Source organism: Oryza brachyantha, chromosome 11 (assembly GCF_000231095.2).
Source record: "Oryza brachyantha chromosome 11, ObraRS2, whole genome shotgun sequence".
In the NCBI taxonomy this organism is placed as follows: Eukaryota; Viridiplantae; Streptophyta; class Magnoliopsida; order Poales; family Poaceae; genus Oryza; species Oryza brachyantha.
The window spans coordinates 13,744,068-13,768,829 of record NC_023173.2 but is presented as its reverse complement, the minus strand read 5'-3'; the positions used below and the strand labels follow the sequence as shown (position 1 = coordinate 13,768,829).

Here is a 24,762-nt window from a genome sequence, read left to right as displayed (position 1 = left end):
TAACGAAACAATTGGAGAGAGAAAATGAATTCTTTTTTCTTTAATAAAATAAAAATCGACCTCGTAGCATGTGTCACCACCCGTGATGCGAATAATAATTTTCTTGACAATTACGGTTTACTACAAAACAAGAAGAACAACTTTAAAACATTTTCACAAAAAAGACTTCCTAAAAAAATCTAGTATTTGACGTAACATTAACATTTCATAAAATTTCCCTTTGCTCTTGTTGTTTGTCTATCATCAGTTTGTGCCTCTGTGGTCAACTGGGGGCCGCTGAGCCGAGGGCAGGTAGGGCTGGACAAATAGCTCGGGCTCATGAGCTCGGCTCGGGCTCACATGGCTCTACTCAAATCCTAAAACAGCCGAGCCCAACCCTAGGTTTTAGCTCGTCGCTAGACCAAGCCAAGCCCAAGCCAACTCGCGTGCAACGCACGAGCTTAGTAGGCTCGGTTCGAATTGATCAATTTTGGCCCAAACCCAACAAATCCCATGATTTCTGGCCCATTACTTATAAAGTTCTAGGGTTGTGTCACCATATTGATCCGTCTTCTATCCTCTCCCCGTTCATCTCCCGTTCTCGTATAGCACTACACGTTAGGGCGGGCGGCACTCCGAGGCACCAACACCGCCGACTGCCCGTCCCATCCTTTCCTGTACAGCGGCGAACGTTGCCGGCGACGCCACCCGGCCAGTCCCCCACCCTCTCCTGTACGCCAGCACCGCCGACAGGCCCACCGGCCGCCCTCCCACCTACACAGGGAGACACCGCGTCACTGTCCCACCACTTGTGCCTCGGCAACCGCCCCGCCACCTATGACTACTAGAGGTTTTTTTTTTGCAAAGCTCACGAGCCAGCTCGAGCCTATGCACGAGCCAAGCCGAATCTGTTTTTAAGCTCGGTTGGAGTACTGAGCTGAGCCAAGCCGAGCCTGGCTTTTGGCAAGCTTCCACGAGGCGAGTCGAGCCTCGATTCCACCCCTAGAGTGCAGGGGTGGCTGGCCGGATGGATGGAAAAGGAACACAGCTCCTTTGACTTTAAGTCAGAGGGCCGTGGGTGGCTAACAGGTGAGCTCCACCGCCCATGGGTCCATATGTCAGTCACTGTGACTTAAGTCACAAGATCCCGTTCCATGGAGAAGACAGAGGGAGGCGCTCCTTGTACAGAAAAGGAACAAGAAAATTTCGTATTCGGTTAGGTTAGGTCCCTCTGTATTTAAAAAAAATAATCTATTGGGAACCTAGATTAAAAAATAAGACAGAAGGAGACTCTCCTTGTACATCCACCGATGATCCATCCGTATTTAAAAAAAATCAGGGTTTAGACAATGAATAATCTATTGGGAACCTAGCAGTAGATGTCAAAAGTGAAAATTTTACAAATTTATTTTTTAAAATACTCCATAGGAGTTTCTTTAGGACAACGACATCGTACTATAATTCTTTTAATATGGCTAGTCACTTATGTCAAGTTTCCCCTATGTAAGTCTAAGATGTTACACAACTTCATGTAAGTGAGAAACTATATTAAAGAAAATATCTAAGAAATATTGAGCTCATCATATATTAAAGAAAATATTGTAGGTTCTGAGATAATTTTGTTCATAATAGTCGGACTTAAAATGATTTTACTACAAATTTAAATGGTTTCCCTTTTTCAAAGAATAAGTGAAAGAAATATATGAGACCTTATCATGAATGTTTGAGGCCCTAATGATCGACCTACAAGGTTCTAGATTTCATCTGGCCTACAAATTTAAAAGTTTTCCATTTGCAAACAATAAGTAAAGGAAAACATGTTACTAACCGTTGGAAGGAATTTTAGAGGCAAGACCAGGGTTAAATCTTCAATGCCAACCACGAAAAATTGCAAAAATTGCCTCCCCTCCTGAGCAGATCAGCCTCTGCTGACTTATGTTGGGTTATATATAGGAAAAATTATCGGTGCCAGTTTAGAGTAACCCAACAAGGATATGCATATATCACTGTCAGTTTACTACAAAACCTGGCACATATACCCATCTCACACGTTCCGTTGCTAAATTGGCACTGATGGACAGCATATCAGTGCCGGGTTTAAGGAGGAATCGGCATTAATGTTGTTTTGTACTCATAAGTAGGCCGTCGGTGATGGTTTTCTATATTATAGGGGCGGACACACTACGGGACGAATTTTTTTTATTTTTTAAACCTTTTTAAGAAATAATATTATTACTGGGAAAATATTTTCACCGTATTAATCTTTTGGCCACGCCACCAATATTGACATGGCCAAACGGCTTGCCACGTCATTGTCGGTGGTGTGGCAGCATTGTCTTGCCACACCATTGACATTGGCGTGGCAAGACCGTCACGCGTGATTAGGCTACGTGACAGTGTTGTCTTGCCACGTCATTGTGGGTGGCGTGGCCAAAAGGTTTAGATTTGGAATTTACAATGGCGTGGCCAAAAGGTTTAGATTTGAAATATTTTTCCCGGAGGTTTAGTAATAAAATTATTTTTTTAAAAGGTTTAAAAAGTAAAAGAATTGAATTTCGTATGGGACAAGGGGTACAGCTGTACCTTCAATTTTTTTGGCAAAAAATTCACTTCATAACATGTATATTAGGCATATATACCTTAAGTTGGGTCAAAATTGCAGCTTAACACCAAAAATAGTTGACTCTTCACTGCTGGGTGCAGTCGTGTCGGTGGCCACATCTCCAACTATTGATGCTAGTAACGGTGGCCATGATGTTTGAGGAATTTAAAAGTGCTCAAGAGACAACTGCAGTTGATGGCTATATATTATATTTAGAGATTTGCTTCCAGTACCAAATCATTTCTAATCGTTGGATCTAATAATTCACATCCTACTCAGCTAGATCTAATGGTGAGAAATAATTTAGTGTCTCGAGTTAGTTAGCTGTGATGACCCTAGTCTTGTGTATCAGGTTGCTAGTTTGATCGTTCCTTACTACTGAGATTGTCCAACTACGGCTCCGTTCATTTGGCATTAATTTTTTTAGTTAGTTTTAAGGTGCTCCTTTTAGAGGTTGGACTCTGCGAGCTCGAGGCCAGCAAACCTACGGTTCAGCATCTTGGACAGTGCCATGGAGAGGCACAGGTCCTTGAGCCGATCGCCGTCACCGCCGCCTCCATGGAGCAAGCTCCCACGGCATCCTCACACCTTGTTGACGGTGACGAGCTTGGCAAGACGATTGTGGTCGTACCTCAGAAGGTACTCCGGGGCTTCCGCCCTGGGCTTGTTCTTCTTCTTCCTCGGCTCGCCGTCGACGATGTACCGATACCCTCGCATGGTGACGGGATCCTGGTCACCGGCGGCGGCGGCGGCACAGAGCTCGTGCTCATAGCTGATGTAGTCGGCAACCCACTTGGTGCTGTCGGAGAGCATGCAGCCCCTGCTGGCTAGCCTCAGCGACCAGAACCGCGTGCCGGACTTCACCATGGTGACGGCGAACATCGCGGCAACCGGCCAGCCGAAGTCGGAGCCCATGAAGACGCTGCCTTCTATCCATGGCAGGAAGCAGATCTGGATGAAAACCTGGAGGCAGATCGTGACGTAGTCGTCGTTGTCCTTGTGGCTGAACGCCGAGAGGGAGCTGGAGCCCCCGAGGAAGAGGACGAGGCTGATGGCCCAGACGGAGAAGAGGCTGTTCTTGCAAGGGTACGACTGCATCGTCCCCAGGGTGTAGCTCACCATGGGGATGCAGGCGGCGTACGCCACCCAGGTGGTCGCCCTGACGGCGGCGGAGCTCGACCGGCGGCGGTAGGAGCCGAGGACGACGAGGACCAGCGTCGCGGTCACGCTGAAGAGAGAAGAAAGCTCGATCAGGACCATGTGAGCCGCATCGCTCACTGACAGTGAGCATGAGTTCACCATGATCCGGCTCGGACAAGCTCCAAATGTTTAATTAGCTCAACATGCATCTGCTCCTCCTCCTCCTCCTCCTCCTCCCTGCACTCTCGTTCTCCCTGGCCTTCAGTGTATAGATTCTTGAGTAAATGGGTGAGATTCTTGACAAGGAAACCTTTGGTGTTTGCTGCTTGAGCAGCTGGGAAACCAGCAGCAAGGAAGCAACCTGCCATGTACCATTCATCGAGCCCAGGCAGGAGCAGACTGCCGGGCTGGCAGTAGACATCAGTTGCCAGTTGGAGTCCTGGGGATTTTGGCTTTAAGAATATTTATAAAAAATATTGACTCCGGTGCATTTTACTAGTAATAGAATTTTATTCAATACCGTTGATCTATTTTTATTGGATAACTATGATTAAATTATACTACCAAAATTTTAGGTGCGGTACAAATTTGAAGAGACAATATCGTCCTTTGTATTATGATCTTTATTGCCAAAAAACAAAATTACAAAATACTGCTAATTAATTAATTAACAAAGTATAAAAATACATATTTTTAATTAATTAATATAATACTATCATTAAAATACACTGAATAGTTGCCCTTATAAAAAAAGAAGGGAATTAAAGACACCAGTATCATAGAGTTGTAGATTTGGGGATTTTGATCGGTCTACTTAGCACTAAATTGAATGATTGATTAGGTGGACCAAAGCCCTCATCGAGCAAAAAAAAAACAATATGTTTATAATCAGAAAATAATTTATAACTAAAACTTTTATATATGTGTTATTAACTATTTAAAAGTAAGAGCTGAAAAATAAACTACGATAAAAAACCTTAAAATTAATACTAAATTTAAGGTTGAAAATTTAAATCTTAGCTTATGAGCATAAGCAGGAGAGAAAAGTTTATTTTTCAACCATGACTTTTTTATATCGCTAAAAACACATATTTAAAGTTTTCATTCACAAATTGTTCTTCGTTAACAAATACGTTGTTTGTATTTTTCTAAAAAGCGAAAAGATGACCTCGTATCCACCTACTATAATTTGATATGGGTCCCTCTCCGACCAGTAGAATTGAGTTAAAAATGATATTTTTACACATTGTTAAATAATTAATTAGTAGTATTTTATTATTTTGATTGTTTTGGCAATAAAAAATGTATTACATATTGCTTATGTGTCGTACGGCTTGGCATAGTAGATCGGTGTGCATGACTGGCGATTTTTTCTGGCAGTCAAAAAATATATTACGTTATGCTCCCTCCGTCTCGAAATATTTGACGTAATTGACTTTTTTATACACGTTTGACTCTTTGTTTTATTCAAATTGTTTTGTCAAATATATAAAGTTATACTTAACAATAAATGAGATGATATAAAAATAAATAATAATTATGTAAATTTTTTAAATAAGACGAAAAGTCAAACGTGTATAAAAAAGTCAATGACGTCAAACATTTAGGGACGAAGGTAGTATGATAGAAGAGGCAATGCTCACGATTAAAATGATTGTATTACACCTTTAAATTTCTACTGCTCTTAATTTTGTTGATAATATAATTTAATCATAGTCATTCGATAAAAATATATAAATGGTGTTGATTAAATTATACCACCAGTAAAAGACACTGCAGACGTACGTGTCCAACTCGTGTGCACGTACGCACGTACTCGTCTTTGCAGCGGTTGGCCCCGAAGCGATTACACGTGTCGGATTTCAGTCCAACCAGTGTGTATCCGCACACTTTTTTGTTGCGTGCTTCCCCGTGCGTGTCTTCTCACTCGCGCGTAACGTATCAGCGTGACGCCAGATGGATATATATATATCGATGCTTTATGCTTAACCCAACAAATTAAGCAGGATAGCAGGAGTTCAAGATTGATCTGTCTTGCACGATGCATTCGGTGGCACCGCTCACCCCACGTAAACCAATAGTCATGGTTTCAATACACTCCATGTAATAAATAAACTCCATATAATAAATAAACTAATACTAGACATTCATCATAAAATGCAAACGCTATTAATTCACATATAAATTTAATGTTACCCATCTCACATTATTTCTTAGGTGTTATATAGGGTGTTATACAGAAATCATGTCTCAAAGCATTCACAGCGTAACAACTACAATAGTTTTCATATTATTAAAAGAACTGAATAAAAGATGATGTCTTAAGTGAGTAAACGAAGAAAGAAAGAAAACCATGTCTTGTATGAGACATAATTTTTGCACTACCCTCAATGCCCGATAACAGATGGGTAACATTAAATTCACATGTGAATTAATAGTGTTTGTATTGTACGTAAAAGTGATGTCTAGTGCTAGTTTCTTTATGACGTAGATGCTATAGAAACCATGAACAGTGTCTTGCATAAGGATGGCTCTCATACAATACATGAGTTCTTTCTCTTTTTCCATTAATTAACTCATTTGCTACATCATTTTTTATTCTATGTGGTAGCTTATTTAACTCTATGAAAATCATCCTAGTCATTGCATCACCAATGCTCTAATGAGAAAAGTCTCGCGCTAGACCAATCTAAATTCCCAAATCTACCTCTGTACGATACTGGTGTCTTTCCCTTCCCTTTTATAAATCTTCTTACAGCCAAAATCCCCAAAACTAAAAAAATCCCCAAGACTGCAACTCGCAACTGATGCCTACTGCCCGACCGGCAGTCTCAAGCAGTAAACACCAAAGCTTTCGTTGTCAAGAATCTCACCCAGTTAGCCAGGGAGAACGAGTGCAAGGAGGAGACGGAGCAGATGCTCATCTGATAAACATCTGGAGTCCACTGAATTTCTAGTCTCTACCATATATACATGATCATGGTCATGGGTCCGAGCCCGAGCAGGATCACGATGAATTCATGCTCACTGACAACGAGGGATGCGGCTCACATGATCCTGATCGAGCTTTCTTCTCTCTTCAGCGTGGCCGCGATGCTGGTCCTCGTCGTCGGCGGCTCCTACCGCCGCCGTCAGGGTGATCACCTGGGTGGCGTACGCTGCTTGTATCCCCATGGTGAGCTACACCCTGGGGTTGATGCAGTCGTACCATTGCAAGAACAACCTCTTCTCCGTCTGGGCCATCAGCCTCGTCCTCTTCCTCGGCAGCTCCAACTCCCTCTCGGCGTTCAGCCACAAGGACAACGACGAGTATGTCACGGTCTACCTCCAGCTGCTCATCCAGGCTCTCTTCCTAGGATCGATAGTAGGCGACGCCTTCATGGCGTCCGACTTCGGCTGGCCGATCTACGGGATGCTCGTCGTTGCCATGGTGAATTCCAGCACGCGGCTCATGTCGCTGAGGCTGGCCAGTAGAGGCTGCATGCTCTCCGACAGCACCAAGTGGGTTGCCGACTACATGAGCTATGAGCACGAGCTCTGCGCCGCCGCCGCCCCCGGCGACCGGGATCCCGTCACCATGCGAGGGTACCGCTACATCGTCGACGGCGAGCCGAGGAAGGTGAAGAACAAGCCCAGGGCGAAAGCCCCGGAGTACCTTCTGAGGTACGACGACGATCGTCTTGCCAAGCTCGTCACCGTCGACAAGGTGTGGGGATGCCGTGGGAGCTTGCTCCTTGGCGGCGACGGCGGCCGGCTCAAGGACCTGTGCCTCTCCATGGCGCTGTCCAAGATGCTGAACCGTAGGTTCGTCGGCCTCGAGCTCGCGGAGTCCGACCTCCAGAAGACCCACGACTTCCTCTTCCATGGCCGCCTCCACGGGGGGGACGACGACGACGACGACAGCCGCTGCGAGCGAGCCTTCCGGGTCATCGAAGAGGAGCTAGCCTTCGTGCACGACTTCTTCTACACCAAGTATTCGCCATCCACCGCCTCGCCCGTCACGACATCTTGCTCTCCTTCCTCATGATCCCCTTCTGCATCAACCTAGCGTGCATCATGTTCCATCATTTCCTCACGCCGAACGACGCGCTAAACATTGGCATCCTCATCGACGATGATCACCGGAGGAACTACGACGCACTCCTCACCTTCGTGATTGCGGTCGGCATCGCGCTCGTGGAGTTCTTCCAGGTCTTCTTCTACCTCGCCTCCGGCTGGTGCAAGCTGGCCCTCGTCTCAAGATACGTCGCGAGAGAATCATGGAACAGCCGCAGATGGGTCGGCGAGTTGATCGGACGCATCACGAGGCTGAGTTCATTCCGATGCTGGGAACGCAGGCTCGGGCAGTACACGCTGCTCATGGATTTCGACTACAGACCGATGAACCCTATGAGCAAAAGGGGTCGCAGGCGAGGCAACCCCGTCGAGATCTCCATGGACGCGAAGCGGGCTCTCGTGGAAACCCTGAAGCGCAGCAATGGCGTGCTGACGAACGGGGTCACGTCGCTACGGGCCAACGGCGTGGAGCTGGAGCTCTCGTGGTCGTGCACCACGCTTCCCACCACGATGCACACCATACTGGCATGGCACGTCGCCACCACCATCTGCGAGGCGCAGGACAGCGGCGACCGGCGACGAGGAGGAAGACGAAGACGCAGCGGACTGTCCGAACAAGAGCAGGACATCGACCGGCTCGCTTCGCTGGCCTGCAGCCTATCCAAGTACATGGCCTACCTCGTCGCCTTCGCGCCGGACCTGTTACCGGACCATGGCTCCGTCTCGGGATCCCTCGTCGACGCCATGGTCGCCGAAGCCGGGGAGCTGCTCAAGGGCGAGAGGAAGACGAAGAAGAAGCTCAGGGCGCGGTGCAGCAAGCTGATGGAGATGGTGGCGGAGGCGGAGGACGACGACCACCGCCTGATCGTGACCGGAGCTCGGCTGGGCAGCCGCCTGATGGTGAAGATCCGGGAGGCGGAGCTGAGATGGAAGGTGGTGAGCGATTTCTGGACGGAGATGCTCCTGCACGTGGCGCCGTCGGATGACGCTAGGGCGCACCTGGAGACCCTCCCCCGGGGAGGAGAGCTCATCACGCACCTCTGGGCTCTGCTTACTCATGGAGGCATCTTGGACAGAGTCACCGGCCCGACTCACCTTAATGTCTGATTAAGGCCACAGTTACGGTATATTTTTGCCAATAGTGGTAGGTCGCGTTCGGCTATCAAATGTATTATAGAGATTTACTCTGGTCCAACAAAAAGCTGCTCGAGATACCGGTACCTCGATATACCAAATTATTTCTCATCAATAGATCTAGCTGAGTAAGATATGCAATGTTAGATCAAATGATCAGAAACGATTTGGTATTTCGAGATACTGGTACCTCGAGTTACTTTTTGTTGGACTGTAAAATTGTTCAATCTTATAACCCTAGATTTTCTCATTTTTCACACACACGTGTCATGATCTGGTAAACAGTGTTTTTTTTTGCAAAATTTTGTATAAGAAAATTGTTTTTAAAAATCATATTAATCCATTTATAATTTTATAATTAATAATTATTGACATGTACTAATCTATTATTATGTTTTCGCACTATTTGTCATGTCAAACACGGCCGTAGTGGTGTAGTAAATTTTAGATCTAATTGTGTATTTTTATAAGTATAATAAAAATTTATTCAAAACTTTGGTAAAGTATATATTTATCAATTTATCTATTTTAATATGATATGTGACACCCAAATTTATCCCAAAGTTATATATTTTAGTTCCAATTTATCCTTATAGAATTACTACTACATTTATATTTATTATCGGTGCAGTATAATAAAATCAGATTCGTTGGTCATTGTGACTCACGATTATTCGAGAGTATCTTAAGAAATCCTATTTAGTAGTTAGCATGTTTCCATTTTCAGTCGCTAGCTGATTCAGCATTTCTGCCTATCGTCGGATGGCGCAACGAGGGCAAGTCTAGCTACTTGTTTGACCACTTCCTGCACGTACTCATCAGTTGGTCGTTTTGCAAACTGACAAAGCAGAATATAACCCCAGAAAACCTGACGAAGTTTGCAGAGTAAAACCTCTGCTCCAGCTCTGCTTGGTCTGTTTTCAACTCTCGTTAGGTTACCGTAGCTGCCCGACAAAATTCAGAACAGAGGTAAACTGATAGGAAAATGTGAGTTCAGAGTTCGATGTGAAGGGTACATTATGTACATCAATATGAGTACAAACAGGTACACTGTATCCGGTTTTTTAGTTGATACTGTTGACATTTGGATCTAAGTTTAACTTTGTCTTATTTAAATATTTTGTGTAAATATGTATAATAATTAATAAGTCATTCTTAAAGTTCCAGAGTAATAAACATGGACGGAACTCGAAAATTAGTTTATCGGGGTCACCGGGATCAGAATAAATAATCTTGCTTAATTCTTAGTATCATATTAGCTACCTGAACAACAATAGAACAATGGATTTCATCGGGGGTCGGCTGACCCTGACACATGATTTATCTCCGCCCCTGGTAATAAATCAAATCATAACAAAATAATTACTAGTTGTATACATATTTCTAGTAAGATGAATGATCAAATTTAATATTGGCTCATAAGTCAACGCCGCGGAATAAAAAAAATGTTTGTCTTACTTGTTATCTTAACACTACCAGGCTACCTACATGACAAAATACACATAACCCAACTTCAGCTTCTTCATCTTCGTTCATTCACAGTACTCATCAGTGTCGATGGACGAGTTAGGACGACCACGAAACCTGCGACATCCACAATCCTTCACCTTCCCTTCCTGTCACTTTTTCCCAGCCAACAACCACCATCGCACAAACCTCATCGTACATCTTGTCCAAGAGGCAGAAGTAAGCAACCCTCCATGATTTCTTGAACAAAAGAGCATAGAAGACCATCCAGAGACCCGCCATGAACCCCATCACAACTCCGACAGAAAATGGCAGCGCGTCGAAACCTGGTTCACCTCTCGTCGTCAGGTGACCTTGCTTCGAGGCAGCACCATTGCTGGAACAGCTCTTGGGGAGAGGAGGCCCACAGAGACCGTCGTTGCCGTCGTATGGATGCTGGTCAATTAGGGTTCCAAGCTGTGTCCCTGATGGTACTCTCCCAGCAAGATTGTTGCAAGAAAGGTTTAGGAAGCTTAAAGACGTTAAGTCAGAAATGCTTTGTGGGATTTCACCATCGAGCCTGTTCTTCGAGAGGTCGAGCGATTCCAATGACCTCATATCCCCAATCTTGAATGGAATCTTGCCGCTCAAATAGTTTCTCGATAGATTCAGATTTATCAGTCCACGAAGAAAAGTAATGTTTTCAGGGATGACACCGGTCAAGAAGTTTGAGGACAAGTCAATGGTCACCACTGTCACATTTTCTTCATTGTACTCAAGCTCCTGGCCCTTCATGATCACAAGAGATTTGTAGTCACATCCAGATAGCCTCTCTTCACGCTCTTTGGTATAATATCGCCTTTCAAACATTCCTGTCAAATTTGCCAAATGCTGAGGCAGTGGACCTGATAAACTATTGCTGGAAAGATCCAAGTGAGAGAGATTTCCAAGTTTGGTGATGCTGGCAGGAATATTTGCAGAAAACATGTTATGCTTAAGCCGCAGAATTTCGAGCTTGCTAAAGTTTCCAATCCATGTGGGCAAATTGCCTGAGAATTTATTGGATGATAGATCCAGGAAGTTTAATTCTGTCCAACCCTGAAGAAATGATGGGAAGCCTCCGGATAAGCTATTGTTACTCAGACGTAAAAATGACATCGTGCTCATCCCAGAACATTGAGGAAATTCACCATCAAGTAGATTGTTGGATAAGTCCAGCCCTTTTAAATTCTTTAATTCACAAATGGATTGTGGAACAGGACCAGTGATATGGTTGGATAACAGGTTCAACTCAGATAATTTTGGAGATCCAATATTTGGTGGAAGAAGTCCTGACAAAGAGTTGTTTGATATATCTAGTACAGTGAGGTTTGTTGGCATGAGAGGAATTTGGCCTGCTATTTGGTTCGAATTCAGATAAAATTTCTCCAATGACATGTTTTCCATATTTGTTGGCAATGCACCCGTAATTTGATTGCCTGGGAATTCCAGCAACTTGGCCTTTGAAAATGTTGTGGAGAACCACTCTGGAAATGTGTCATTTATTCCAGCATCATTCATAGCAAGTGCAACAATATCCACCTGTGACTGAAGCCATCTAGGAAATGAGGGACCCATCCAAACAGATGCAAAGTAGGCCTTCTCTAGTTTGAAGGGAGGTAACCATTCAGGATCTATCATGATCTTCAAGTCATTGTAACACAAATATAATGACTTCAAGCTCATTAGATGCTCAAAATGCTTCTCTGTGATAGCACCTGTCATGTGATTGAAATGCAGGTACAGATTGGATAGATTTTTGAGCATACCTACCTCAGGAGGGACCTCTCCAGTGATTTTGTTTTTGTACAGGTCAAGAGTGACTAAGCTTGTTAGCCTCCATATCCAGTTTGGCAGCATCCCTGTTATATTGTTGCCAGCTAAATGAATCTCCTTCAGTTTGCTGGGAATACACTGTGGTAAACTCTCAAATATCTCTGTAATATCCCCATATGCTAGTCTGTAATCAAGGTCTAGAAACTCCAAATTGCATAGCTTTTTCAAGTTTGCTTTCATGCTGCACATGTTGCCTTTCCTTGAGACACTCATGCCCATGCTATCCTCATGAACATCATTGTATGAGAAATCAAGAACTTGGAGGGACATCATGTTTCCTAGCTTATCCGGTATATCACCGTACAAACTAGTCGAACTGAGATTCAGATACTTGAGAGATGTTAAGTTCCAAATCCAACTAGATTCAGCTGTGTGGATAAAGTAATTGTAAGAAAGATCAAGCATCTGTAGTTGTCTGAAATTAAACTGTGGGAGAGACTGGTCTGCAGTTTGAAGTGAGCAAGAAGAAAGACTAACAACCTTCAGTGAAGGAATCATGTTCAGAACATGAGGCCAATCAAGTACTGTGCTAAGGTTTACCCCATCAAGGTTCAGATATTGCAACCTGGATAACTGTGCTAGCCATGAAACATCCCTGGAGTACAGAGATGGCGCCATGCTAGCGCTGGACAAGCTCATGCCGGAGAGATCAAGATATTTCAGGTTCGAAAGATTACCGAGCTGAGGTGGCACCACGCCGGAGAACATTGTGCCGGAGAGGTTCAAACATCTCAAGCTCTTCATGGAGCCCAAGAACTCCGGGAGACGTCCGGTTGGACCTGCCAAGTTGTTCATGCTGAGATCAAGATACCTCAGATGCTCCAGTGAGATCAGAGAACGGCCTATCTCCCCGACTAGAGCCGTTTCGGTGTCGCCATGATCGTTGCGCAGGTGAAGCTTGACGACATGGCCGGTCCGGCTGTCGCACCGGACGCCTCTCCATCGGCAGCAGTCCTGCAGCTGCCGTCGCCATGAGCGGAGGAGGCCTGCAGGGTCTCCGACGATGCCTTCCTTGAACGCCAGCAGCGCGTCCCTCTCGCGTGGGTTGCATCCGATCGGAGTCGTCGTCGCCTGGCCATCGGTGGTGGCGGCGACGAAGAGGAAGGAGGCGGCGGCGGCGATGATGATGTGCGCCGTAGCCATGGGTGACCAAGCGAGATTGATTAGCTGCTGCTGTGTGTTCTCTGTGAATTAATGTTACTTCACATGCACTGCCAGTTTAATTAATGAAGTTTTTACTTCCATCATTTTTTTTTTACTTTGAGGTACCAAATGATGTGCAGCGTTAAACTTAACGATTAAAAACGATTTAGTATCGCGAGGTACCGATACCTCGAGATATAAAAGAAATGATGTAAGTAAAATTCTTAATTAATTGCTCCAGTAGTACTTACTGGGGGGATTGATCCATGCATGTGTTGCTCTGAACTGGTTGATTCCATGGTGATTAATAAGTGTTTCAGACTTTCAGTAGAACTGTAGAAGCTAGGTCAAGTCGTCGGTGGTTTGGCCATCTCCTCTCCTGCGCAAGTGATCAGCTGATGTACTATACTACCACCCCATCTCAAAAGGAATTTATTTTTCTCTATCTTGTTTGTTATGCAAAGAAGTTTATCTTTAGAGCAATTAATGTTTTAGAGTTTGTCAAAATGGATGACAAATATATTTATGCAAAAGTGAATTAAAGAGGATTTTATTTTTTTTTTAATTTTGTACTGGTATATTTACTGGCTACTGGCTTGACGAGAAAGAGGCCTTAATTTACATTATCCCTCCATTTAGTATGCAGTGGATTATGACAATATTGTTTGGTCGATCAACCTTTACTCCCAAATTAAATTCCATTTTCAACTTTTGGACAACTGAGAAAGACAGTCAAGTTTCATAGTAACATGCATGCTTTGTCCAATATTAATTTATTATATAAAATTTGGTATAATGAGTAAAATTATTTGTCTTCTTAGAATAACTTAAAAAGTACAACACACGTAAAAGTCATGTCTATGTAGGCAACCTATGATTATGTTAAGTCAAAATTTAAATTTTCAATCTTATATTTGAAGTGCACTGCTACGTGCTAGGAGAAAACATTATTAGTCTAACACCCTACCCTTTTCTTTCACTGTGTTTATGAATATAAGTTAAAATTTAGATTATAAACCTTAATTTTGGAGTCAATTAATTCTGGGCTTTTTTATCCTGATTTATTTTTCAACCTTACACATATATAAAATTTTTATTTAGAAATTACTTTTCGTTTGTAAATATGTCATTTCAATGGTAATGAAGTGAGACTTGCTATAGTCCAATAAAAAGTATCTCGAGATACCGGTAGCTCACGATATTAAATTGTTGGATCTAACAATGCTTATACTGCTTAGCTTAGCAAGATCCAATGGTAAGAAACAATTTAGTATCGTGAGATACCGATACCTCAAAATATTTTTTTATTGGGTCACAGCAAATCTCTAATGAAGTACACACACAACACTGAATGAAATTCACGGTGAATGAAACCTATTCCAGATATTTATAAGTAAAAGGCTCTTAGAAGCCATGGATATAGTAGACGAGATCAACGACGACTTCATGTGGATGTGAGTATGTTGCTTGTTTTTCCAGAAAAGCTACAGAACGGCATTCCGTTCGGACGGTGTGGCGTTGCTGCGGCAAGAGCGCGTGGAGGCAGGCGACGCCCGGTCGCTGGCCGATACGTTTTAGTTATCCGTAGCGAGATTTGGTAGGGTAGTCATTCTCTTGTTTTTTCTATGCATAAGTCACTTCGAGGAAAGGCTTATGCTAATAAAGAGACAGTGAGATATAACACTTATCTTACTTTTGTTTATACTTATATGTTTAAATTTAAAATTTCAACTTTTAAATTTTAAGTTGATTGTAAGGTTTTTCTCGTCCTAATTTATTTTTAATATTAATTTTTGGATCGCTACGTACGCAATATTTTTCGTTTGTACAGATGTAGTTTGGTTCTTTTCGCTGAAAAAAAAAAGAGTAAACAATCACCACCGTATACTACTTGGTCGTCGGAGGCTCGGAGCGACATGACATGAGTGACGCGTCTCCAAAGGCATGCTGTCATGGTCACCTATGACCTACCCAGTCCACTGATTGCAACTTGGACACTGTATATCTATTAGTTGTGCTACATAAAGCAATAATCTTTTCTCGGTCCTGGTTGCAACTTTGACACTGTCAAGCATTGTTTCACTTATGGTTTTATTGATAAGGAAATGATTTAATTATAAAACTTAATTTTGAGGTACTTTGGTTTATTTTATAATATTTTCTATTTAATTGCCAAGAGCGAATATACAAAAGGTTTACTTGTAAGTTATTTTTTATTGCTAACAAGCCGTATGGATAGACATAAGCATAAGCAAAACGATAATAGTTTTACTTGGTCCTGATTGCAATTTGGATATCATATGATTTATGCTAGCTACAAAGAACCGCTAATCATTAAGGTAAAGATTTGTTTTTGTCCTTCATGTTTAGATTACACTTTTATCTTGCATGACTCTTAGTATATTCTTAAGATACTTTCCTCTACCAAAAGTCCAGAACTCAAGATCGATGACGATAAACCAGCATGTAAAGGCACTTTTCCAGAGACGTATTTTAGAAGTATAAATAGATACTTTTTAGAGGTATTTTTAAAATCATCCATGACAGTTTATATTCTAGAGACAGCTTTGTAGCCCATGACTTATTACTAAGTATATCTTGTATAGACATCTTTTTGGCACTCTATAATTTGCCTTATATATGTAAAGACATTTTCTTCAGATGTTTTAACCTTTGTAGAGGCACTATTTCGGTAAGTTTGGTTATGTTCTTTTTCAGATAAAAGATACAAGATAAAAGATTATATGATTTTTTATATCCATTTAATGGTATAAACAATGAAATTAACTAATAAAAAGTTGAAAATCTACTTTAGAAAGATAAGATGATAGAATTGTATATAAACACTTTTGCAAAGATATAAGATAAAAGATTATCTGATTTTTTATAATCATTGTATGTAATAGTATAATTTAATGTCTTTATCTAGATGGCTCTACTCTGTTGTAGACATAAAAAAGATGTTTCTACCAAAAGGCCACAAGGCAGATATATTTTATAAAAATACATCTCCATTTATAGACAATGCAATCACAAGGCACTTTTAAAAATGTCTCTACCATATTGTAAAGACATTTGAAATATATATCTTGTAAGATGATATGCATGATTAATATTTTGTAATAAACAATTGGCTTGTGATTTGATTTATAGAATTTGGTTTGAAACTATTTAAAGCGTTGGTGTGAGTGTATATGATTGATATAGGCTGACAGGTCAGGTTGTGATATCTGCGCTCAGAAACGGTTGGTCTATTTCTATGTATACAGGTGACTTGGAGGTCAATATCGGTTAACTGCGGTGGGATCATGACTAGGCTTAGGGAGAAGCTAAGATCTAGACAATCAAGTATGTCGGGTGATGATATTGAATAAATGAATACAAGGTAATAAATGGTGGAGAAACACCGTATGAGGATAGATTTGTAATGGGCTTTCACATATTGTGTGCGCGAGCCTGGAAAAATTATAAGGAAAATTAGATGAAAAATTCGAGACTAGTTGATGAAGAAATAAAGAAAAAAAAATTGCGCTACAGTATCGTCGAGCACTGTAGCACGCGCGGGCTCTATACGTGCGTACGTACCGGTGTACTGGTGCATTTTTCATTCGCGAGGATTCGATGGTTTTTGAGTCCATCGGTGCAACATGAGTTTGTTCTTGATAGATTGGAGATAATTTTAGAGAGATGAACTAGGACAAGAGTATTATCCTTTAGTAGAGATAGATTTATTTGCTATAAATAGATATCAAGGGATATGTCACCAGTATGTCTCTTGGTGAGATTTAGAATTAGAAAATTAGAAGTTTAGAATAATTTTCGATTTTAGATCGAAAATTTTGATAGAAGTGTTGTTGGTGCATTTTATAAATATTTACTTGATGCAATAAAGTCGAGCTCGTTCAATCTACATCTTCTGCTTTCGTCTGCTGGTGTTTTTCTGGGTTTCGACAGTTCATACTGGTGTTTTTATGGGTTCCGACGGTCTGACCGGTGATGCAGGAGCGATGTGATTGGAGGTAGCAAGATTCCATCAAGTTCGTCGCTAATGGTAATCTTTTATTCCACAAGAAACTTTTGGATTTTGGTTTTTCCATTCATTCACCCCTTCTCTGATATGTTGTTTGATCATGTTCGATCCTACGTATCTGCCATTGTAGAAAAATATTTTTATGATGCATTACCAAAGTAGAGATACACATTGCAACGAAATATATGATGGCACACTATTAGAGTGTGCATGTGCGCGCAAAGAAAATTGCATTATTGCATCATAAGACACTATTATGAGTTTTGTCGTTTGGACTGCAGAACATTGATCAATCGCCTGCTACATTCTGGCAGATCATCGATCCAACACTGTAGACAAGGGAGAGAGTTCATGATTAACTGGGCAACCATGCAGCTGATCCCGAAATCATTCTATAGGCGACATCTAAAATCGTCGGAGATCAGTAACCAGGAGATTAGTTGTTGCAAGCATCTTACAGATGCCAAACATCAAGTACTATTCTACTAGAAATATGAGTTCGACATTAATCCTCGCTAGCAAGAAAAGTCCTATTATGGCCCTACCAAGTTCAATATGGACCAAAATAAGCTGAACCTGCTCATCTTTGGGAAAGTTAATTTTGCCTCCCTCAAATATACCTTCAGTTTAACAGCAATTTTACGATCCTTGAGAAGATACAAGTACTATTTTTTTTCTATATAAATTTTGGTATCTCTTGATATTTTAGGTACTTGATATTTTAGGTATGGTACCAAATTTTATACTAAAATTTTGATATCTCCTGGTACTTTCTCAAGGACCGTAAAATTGCTCCCAGTTTAATGTCCATTAACCATAAAACCAAATAAGGTTCCCAAACTTGCCATAAATAGTCACACCGTTGTCCAAACCGAGAGTTAATCGCGGTATGCGACGCGACGATGGTACACACTGCTTACTTAGAGAGGATGCGACTCAAGAGGCGTAATAACCTGCTTAGGTCGATCAAGTGCAGAGGGAAAACAAAGAAAATTTTGCATCTACGGTAACCTCTTGGAAAAATTGATATGAACCGATGTGTACCTACATTCTTATTCATACATTTTTCCTATTCCTATTGGTTAAAATTTCTCCAAGCCGAATAAGCCCCAAGCTTTTTGGATTAGATTATGAATTTTCCTCTTGAATTTAAAAGGCAGGGCTCAGGCCTTTGATCTTAAAAGAAAAAGGTCCCCTTGAAGTTTTGCACATTTATGGGGCCGACTCTCGTGCATATTACTTGTAGTATAATTTATTCCAGACTGCTGATCTAATTTTACTGGACGGCTGTGATTAAATTATACTGCTAACAATTTTAGATGTAGTAAAATTCTAAGGGGGCAAAATCATCTTTTGTGATAGTAAGTGGGTCTTGCAGAGCTTTTTCGATCGGTGCATGATGCGCCGTCGCACCCTCTGTCTCCGCTCCAAATCAGAGGGATGACGGGGAAGAGGAAGAGCACCCTCTGTCCGACCGCGCGAGGCAGGAGAGGAGGACGAGGAGTCGGCTGACTGGAGTCCTGGATGATGCAGATTCAAAGGGAAGAACGAACGATGCAGATCTAGATTAGGATAATATTCGAAGTGATAAAAAAATAATAAACACAAATCAAATATTAATCAAAGTGTGAAAATACCCTTTTAAATCAATGGACGAGATTAGTTCTACTAGCAGTATAATACTACAAGTAAAATACACCGATGCGTTGCCCTTCATTCATATATTTTTGTTCTGTTGAACGCACAAGTTTGCGTCGAATCAGGTCATGGATGACCCTACGACAGAACTCTAGATGTATGTAACATTAGTATGAGCTTTCACAAGCTCCAGCACTAAACCAGCACAGTTTCTGTTTTTACATCTAGAGACATGCCTTCACTCTTGAATCATGATTATTGATATGTACTCTAATTCCTTCTCAGTAATGTTGATGAAATTCATAACCACATGGTTCTGTTTCACCATCACTGTTTAGTTCCCATTTTGGCATCCTTGTACAGCTGATCAATGCGATCCTGCATTAAAAGGAGTTCTTATTATGATCCAGAATAATGCCTTGAACAACTTCATGCACATGATTGCATTCCTGATAGAAATCATAAGAATAAAACCGAGGACTGAAGGACTTCCATTTGTTCCTCCTAACCTTGTAATATTTGAGCAACTGGGGTCTCTTGAGCTTAAAAGTTGGAGTCACCAGGTCCTTCTCTATGCTGAATGGCATTGTCTCAAGGTGAATTGCCTTCAGCATCTCAAAGCCTCTCAACTGCATGGCACAAGATTGATGTCTTATGAATCATGAACAGTCATGAAAGCTGATTTCAAATAACAATTTTCGGTAGCGTTTGTTATCGGCATACCCCTAGTTTTTTGCCGGTTTTGTTTAGCTCGTCCTGAATGTACATTCTTGCCTTCAGATCGTTGCACAATTCTGCAAAGTCACCGGTCTTGTTGTTTTGTGCAGCCCAGTCTTCAATTGCTTGCTTCTCAGGGACAACCACAGCAACAAGGAAGGACTCAAAGCTGTTTCCATAGACCCAAACCTGATTCAAAGATCATTTCTCCATGTAATTTGTGATTTTTCCATTGCATACTACTTTAACTTGATTTTTTTTGTTTCGATTGTCATACCGATGTAACGAGAGGAGACTGCATGTATGCACTTTCCAGGACCTCCACTGCTACATACTCCCCTTGGGACAGCTTGAAAATGTTCTTCTTTCTGTCGATGATCTTCATCGTGCCGTCTGGTTGCCACTCTCCAATATCACCTTCATACATGTGATGTTTTAATTTGTGATAAGTTTCTTCACTTTCTGATCATTCCATTCGGCGTAGAAATGCCAGGAAAATACTTACCTGTATGGAACCAACCATCTGAGAACACTTCCTCTGTGAGGTCAGGGCGCTTGTAGTACCCAGAGAACAAGGTGTCACCCCTCAAGCAGATCTCACCCCTCGGCGCATTTGAGAGCGCGTCGTACCCCATCTCTGGAATGGATTCTAACCGCGCCTCGATCGTCGTCACAGGAGGACCGACTGTTCCAATCATTGAAACCACATTGGCAATTGATGTAAAGCATCCTGAGCAACTCTCAGTTAGCCCTGCATACCAAGAGCATGGTCAGAGTGATCTTGGTTCTCTTGATCAAGTGGAATTCTCTTATGAATTTAATATTAAGATTTCCAATAATAATTTGAGCAGTTAAAGAAATACAAGCATTTTATTTTTGTTTCCATAGGAATTCTAGAACTCTTACCATATCCTTGTACAAGGACACTGCAGCTGGTAACTCGTATGAATTCTTCAATATGTCTTGGCAAAGGTGCTGCCCCTGATAGCAGGAGGCGTATGCGGCCTCCAAGCCCTTCTTTTATCTGCAACATCGATGACGAAAAATTATTTAATAGATGTTTTAATTAAGGAAAGATTGAAAATGTCTCTTAAAAATCTTCACTTACTTTGCTGAAAACTATTTTGTCAAAAAATGGCGATGCTTCGTGCTGTTTCAACCCTTTGCGCAAATTGCCAAGTTTGCTGATCAGTGATGACAAGTGACAGTCTTAATCATACAAGAACTGCAAGCTTGGATATGTATTTTCAATCCTTTTTATATGTAGTACTTACTAGTTGTATGCATACTGGAAAAGGCTTTTAGCTATCATCCCTCCAGACTGGATTTTCTGATTAATACCTTCAATTCATGATATTCCCATATTAGTACCAAATAGAAATCGCAAAAATGTGGTTTGAATTCATACAATTATTTGGTTTTTTTTGTGCATTTTACCAGTGTATATACGGTCATAAACACGAGGAACACCACAAAATACTGTTGGTTTCATCACTTGCACATCCTCCATGAGATACCTAATGTCCTGGTAAGAAAGTGGTATGTGTCAGTGTGAGTCACCTACCAGATGGTCAAAGAACAGAGTCTACAGAATTATTCATCTGTCATTATGCAGCTCATACCCCTTGCCAGAATCCAATGGAGGCTCCTTTAGAAATGCAGTAGTTTCCAATTACTTGATCAAATATGTGTGCTAATGGAAGATAGGAAAAGTAGGAATCATCTTCAGCCACCTGCATACATATTAGCATTAACTATGGTCAGAAAATCAGAACAACCCATGTATAAAGCGATATATTTAATGGACAAGCTATGATCAATTGTTCATTAGTTATTGAAAACTGCAGATATTTGAATCTGGTGATAAATTAGTTCAAATATAACCAAAGAATGCTAATAACAGTTACAGTAATACAATAGAAAGATGCATGTAATAGGGAAATCCAAATTGAGTATACATGAAAAGAGGCTTACCACTTTGTCTGTCACTTTCAGAAGATGTTCTGTGGTCATTACACCAGCAATTAGAGCCCTGTTTGTGATTATCACACCCTTTGGGTCTCCAGTTGTTCCACTTGTATACATGATGGTACAGATGTCATCCTTTTGTTTCTTGGGAAGTTCATAATTTTGTTTTCCCTGTGAAAATAGCTTATGACGTGTCAAGACATATGTTCTTATAATCAAGTCATATTTTTGGCTTGTAATAATTAGCGAAAGAGAAATTCATACTAACCATTGAAGAAAATTCTTCCCAAGAAAAGCAAGATACTCCTAACTGTTCAGCATCCCTTTTCAATTCACTTGCCATATCTCCAAAGCTGACAATGGCTGAAAATTGCACAAATAAAAGAAATGAATCATATAAAACTGCATATAGGCATCATAATAGGTCTGTGTCCAGGGTCCAGATAACTAACCTTTGATGTGAGCTCTGCACTTCTGGACTACAGATAGTACCTGAAGATTGCAATACAAGTACTTGTTAGATGTATGATAAACTGGTGTGTAAGACTGATCTTCTCAACTGGTTACAAGTTCTGCATCTATTGGTACTGAGGTAGCTATTAATCAATCATATCATAAGCTTCAAATTGAGACACATTTGGCTATGGTAAAGAAAAAAAATATTTTTTTCAATGGTAATTTCTTTGCTTACTGATTTTATCTTGCTCTCCTGCACAAATGCTATAGAGATCTCAGCATGATCCATTATGAATTCAACTGCATTTGCACCTGCATTTTATTTGGTTACAATGCATCAGTCAGTGTTATATGGTGAAGTACAATAGCAGATACCAGAAATAATGCTTATTTAATCTCATATTTTTTATAGATTTATTCCAGATGATGCTTTGTTCTTAAAATCTATCCATGCACAAAGCTATTTTTGTTAGTGAGTCAGAATTTCTTAACATGGAGAACCTACCAAGGGTGTCATACAATGGAACATAGCATACTCCTTGGCTGTTGCAAGCCTGCAGAAAAAACAATGAAATAAAAGTAGATCCAACATCAGATTAATTATTCTTGAAAAGAATTCCTACACACAAGAAGAATGATGAGCTCACCTGCATGGCCATAATCCATTCTGGACAGTTGGATCCATATATGCCACAGTGACCACCCTAACCACACAGATCAACATTATCTTCAGTAATTACTCATGGTGGCATTCAGTTCAAGATCAGAAGAAATTCCCACCATATACAGAAATGTCAGTATTATTTGCTCACCGGCTTAACACCCAGGCTTCTTATGGCTGATCCTATTTTCAGGACCTTCTGATTAACTTGTTCATATGTTAGCCAGGCATAGTCGCCGGCCTAATAAAATTATAAAAAAAAATGCGTCATCTCAAAATAATCAAACACGTTGGCATCATATGCTTAAAAGAAAAATTGTTAGTGACTAAAATCTAAGTGCTTCTTGTCACATTTGCAGATTTTGACATACCTTGCCGTCTGAAACTTTGCGCTGGCCCAGCATCTTGTTCTTGGGGTACTGCTTGACTGCTCCACTTCAAGAACAGAAAACAACCCAAATAAAAAATTAAAAAATTCAACATAATTCTCTCAATTCTCAAAACTTATAAACAGAAATACTAGCTTCTCGCTATAAAATTTGCACAAACTTGATGAAAGAAAATTGAATGCAGCTGCATTATCAAAGAGCACCAGCACAATGGCAAGAACCCCAACCTGAAGAAGTCCCAAGGGGACAGGATATCTTCAGGCAGCTGCATGAGGCCGTCCCTGGCGTAGATGCTCCGGTAGACGGGCCCGGCCGACGGCTTGCCGCCGGCGGCCGGAGTTGCTTCCCCCACCTTCACGGTGTACATCTCCTCCATCCTCTCTCTCTCTCTCTGCAGGTACCACTGACAGTGAAAATGCAGATCTTTTCTCTTCTGAATACGGATCGCTGATGAGAGCCCAGTAGAAGACGTTATTGCTTGCTGCAGTGGCCAGTGAGATGAGACTGTTGAGGCAGTTATGGTGCTGGTCTGAAGGTTGGTGAACCATCTAAAGCTTGTGGTAGTACAAATGTATAATGCTGGTACTGACGGATGCGGTTTCCTCCCACGGTAAGAGCAAGTATAATAGCTGGTTACTTACTGGCAAAATGTTTATGCGGAGAAAAGAGGGGAGAAGCAGAGGAGAGACAGGAGTAGTGGGTTATAAACTTGTAATCTTATAGTCATCTTGAACACAAGAACCAAAAAATTACATAAGAGAGACACGTGGATCCTGTATTAATGATAAAGAGCTAACTACTACTATATGAGTGAACTAATAGAAACTAAAAACATCTTATAGCCAGTTTGTTGACTATATTATTAGCCTTGCCCTAAATCAAAGGGACGTTGTCATTGATATATAGTTTTTACCGTGAATAAGCCTATACTATTCAAATTGGAGCAATTGGGTTTGAGCAATTAATTAGCGGAGCAAAAAAATAAACGAAACAACAAAAAATAATTTATAGGTAAAAGTATTATCCATGGTTTAAAGATAAGTTAAAAAAATTAGGAAAAAAAATGAAAATTAAATCTTAAACTTCAAGATTTAGCTGCGGCTGATAGGTTAATAAGAAAATAATGAGAGTATAGTTAATCTAACATTACCGAAATCTGAAGGACAAAAATTATATATAATGTTCCAACTAGCATAAGATTTAGCTTTCCATTAGATATTGAAGATTACGCTTCTTGCTTGCTTAATAACTACAGTTGCTTCGAAGCATGTGCTGTTCTAAGCAAGTGACTTATTTCCGAATGAGATTTATGTGGGATAAATTTCATGGATTAGGATGTTGTTTGTCTGCGGCTTCTGACTTGTTTTTACTCATAACAAAACAGGTAAATAACATAACATTATTAAATGAAAAGGAACAGTATGGCTATTATAAATTAGGGATAACCTTTCTTCTTATATTTGGAAGAATATGGGTTTTACCGTGCTCTTAACTTGTATTAAAACTATTCTCGATCATTTATTTTTTA

The 24,762-nt window shown here is 41.0% G+C and overlaps 3 protein-coding genes and 1 pseudogene across 3 annotated transcripts; 1 reads left to right on the top strand and 3 right to left on the bottom strand.

Annotated features, from left to right (window-relative positions):
- Window positions 1-6,772: 6,772 nt before the first annotated feature.
- Window positions 6,773-8,884, top strand: LOC121055682 (annotated as a pseudogene).
- A 1,366-nt stretch (window positions 8,885-10,250) lies between these two features.
- Window positions 10,251-11,326, bottom strand: LOC102720189 (receptor-like protein EIX2). The gene has a single exon (XM_015842209.2). The coding sequence runs from the start codon at window positions 11,225-11,227 to the stop codon at window positions 10,478-10,480; it is 750 nt and encodes a 249-aa protein (XP_015697695.2). The 5' UTR covers window positions 11,228-11,326; the 3' UTR covers window positions 10,251-10,477.
- LOC121055681 (receptor-like protein EIX1) lies at window positions 11,233-13,270 on the bottom strand (the record flags this gene model as incomplete). The annotated part of the gene is made up of 2 exons (XM_040528559.1): window positions 11,233-11,318; window positions 11,407-13,270. Coding segments are annotated over 2 exons (1,950 nt in total), but the record flags the coding sequence as incomplete, so codon positions are not given.
- A 5,829-nt stretch (window positions 13,271-19,099) lies between these two features.
- LOC102719908 (long chain acyl-CoA synthetase 2) lies at window positions 19,100-23,758 on the bottom strand. Its single transcript, XM_006663466.3, has 19 exons — window positions 23,462-23,758; window positions 23,217-23,280; window positions 22,997-23,086; window positions 22,832-22,888; window positions 22,690-22,738; window positions 22,420-22,496; window positions 22,181-22,220; window positions 21,997-22,091; window positions 21,735-21,899; window positions 21,383-21,493; window positions 21,198-21,285; window positions 21,035-21,101; window positions 20,869-20,944; window positions 20,667-20,784; window positions 20,266-20,511; window positions 20,038-20,177; window positions 19,767-19,949; window positions 19,553-19,672; window positions 19,100-19,421 (listed from the first exon to the last, which is right to left on the bottom strand). The coding sequence occupies exons 1-19, from the start codon at window positions 23,608-23,610 to the stop codon at window positions 19,371-19,373; spliced, it is 1,986 nt and encodes a 661-aa protein (XP_006663529.1). The 5' UTR covers window positions 23,611-23,758; the 3' UTR covers window positions 19,100-19,370.
- Window positions 23,759-24,762: the final 1,004 nt, after the last annotated feature.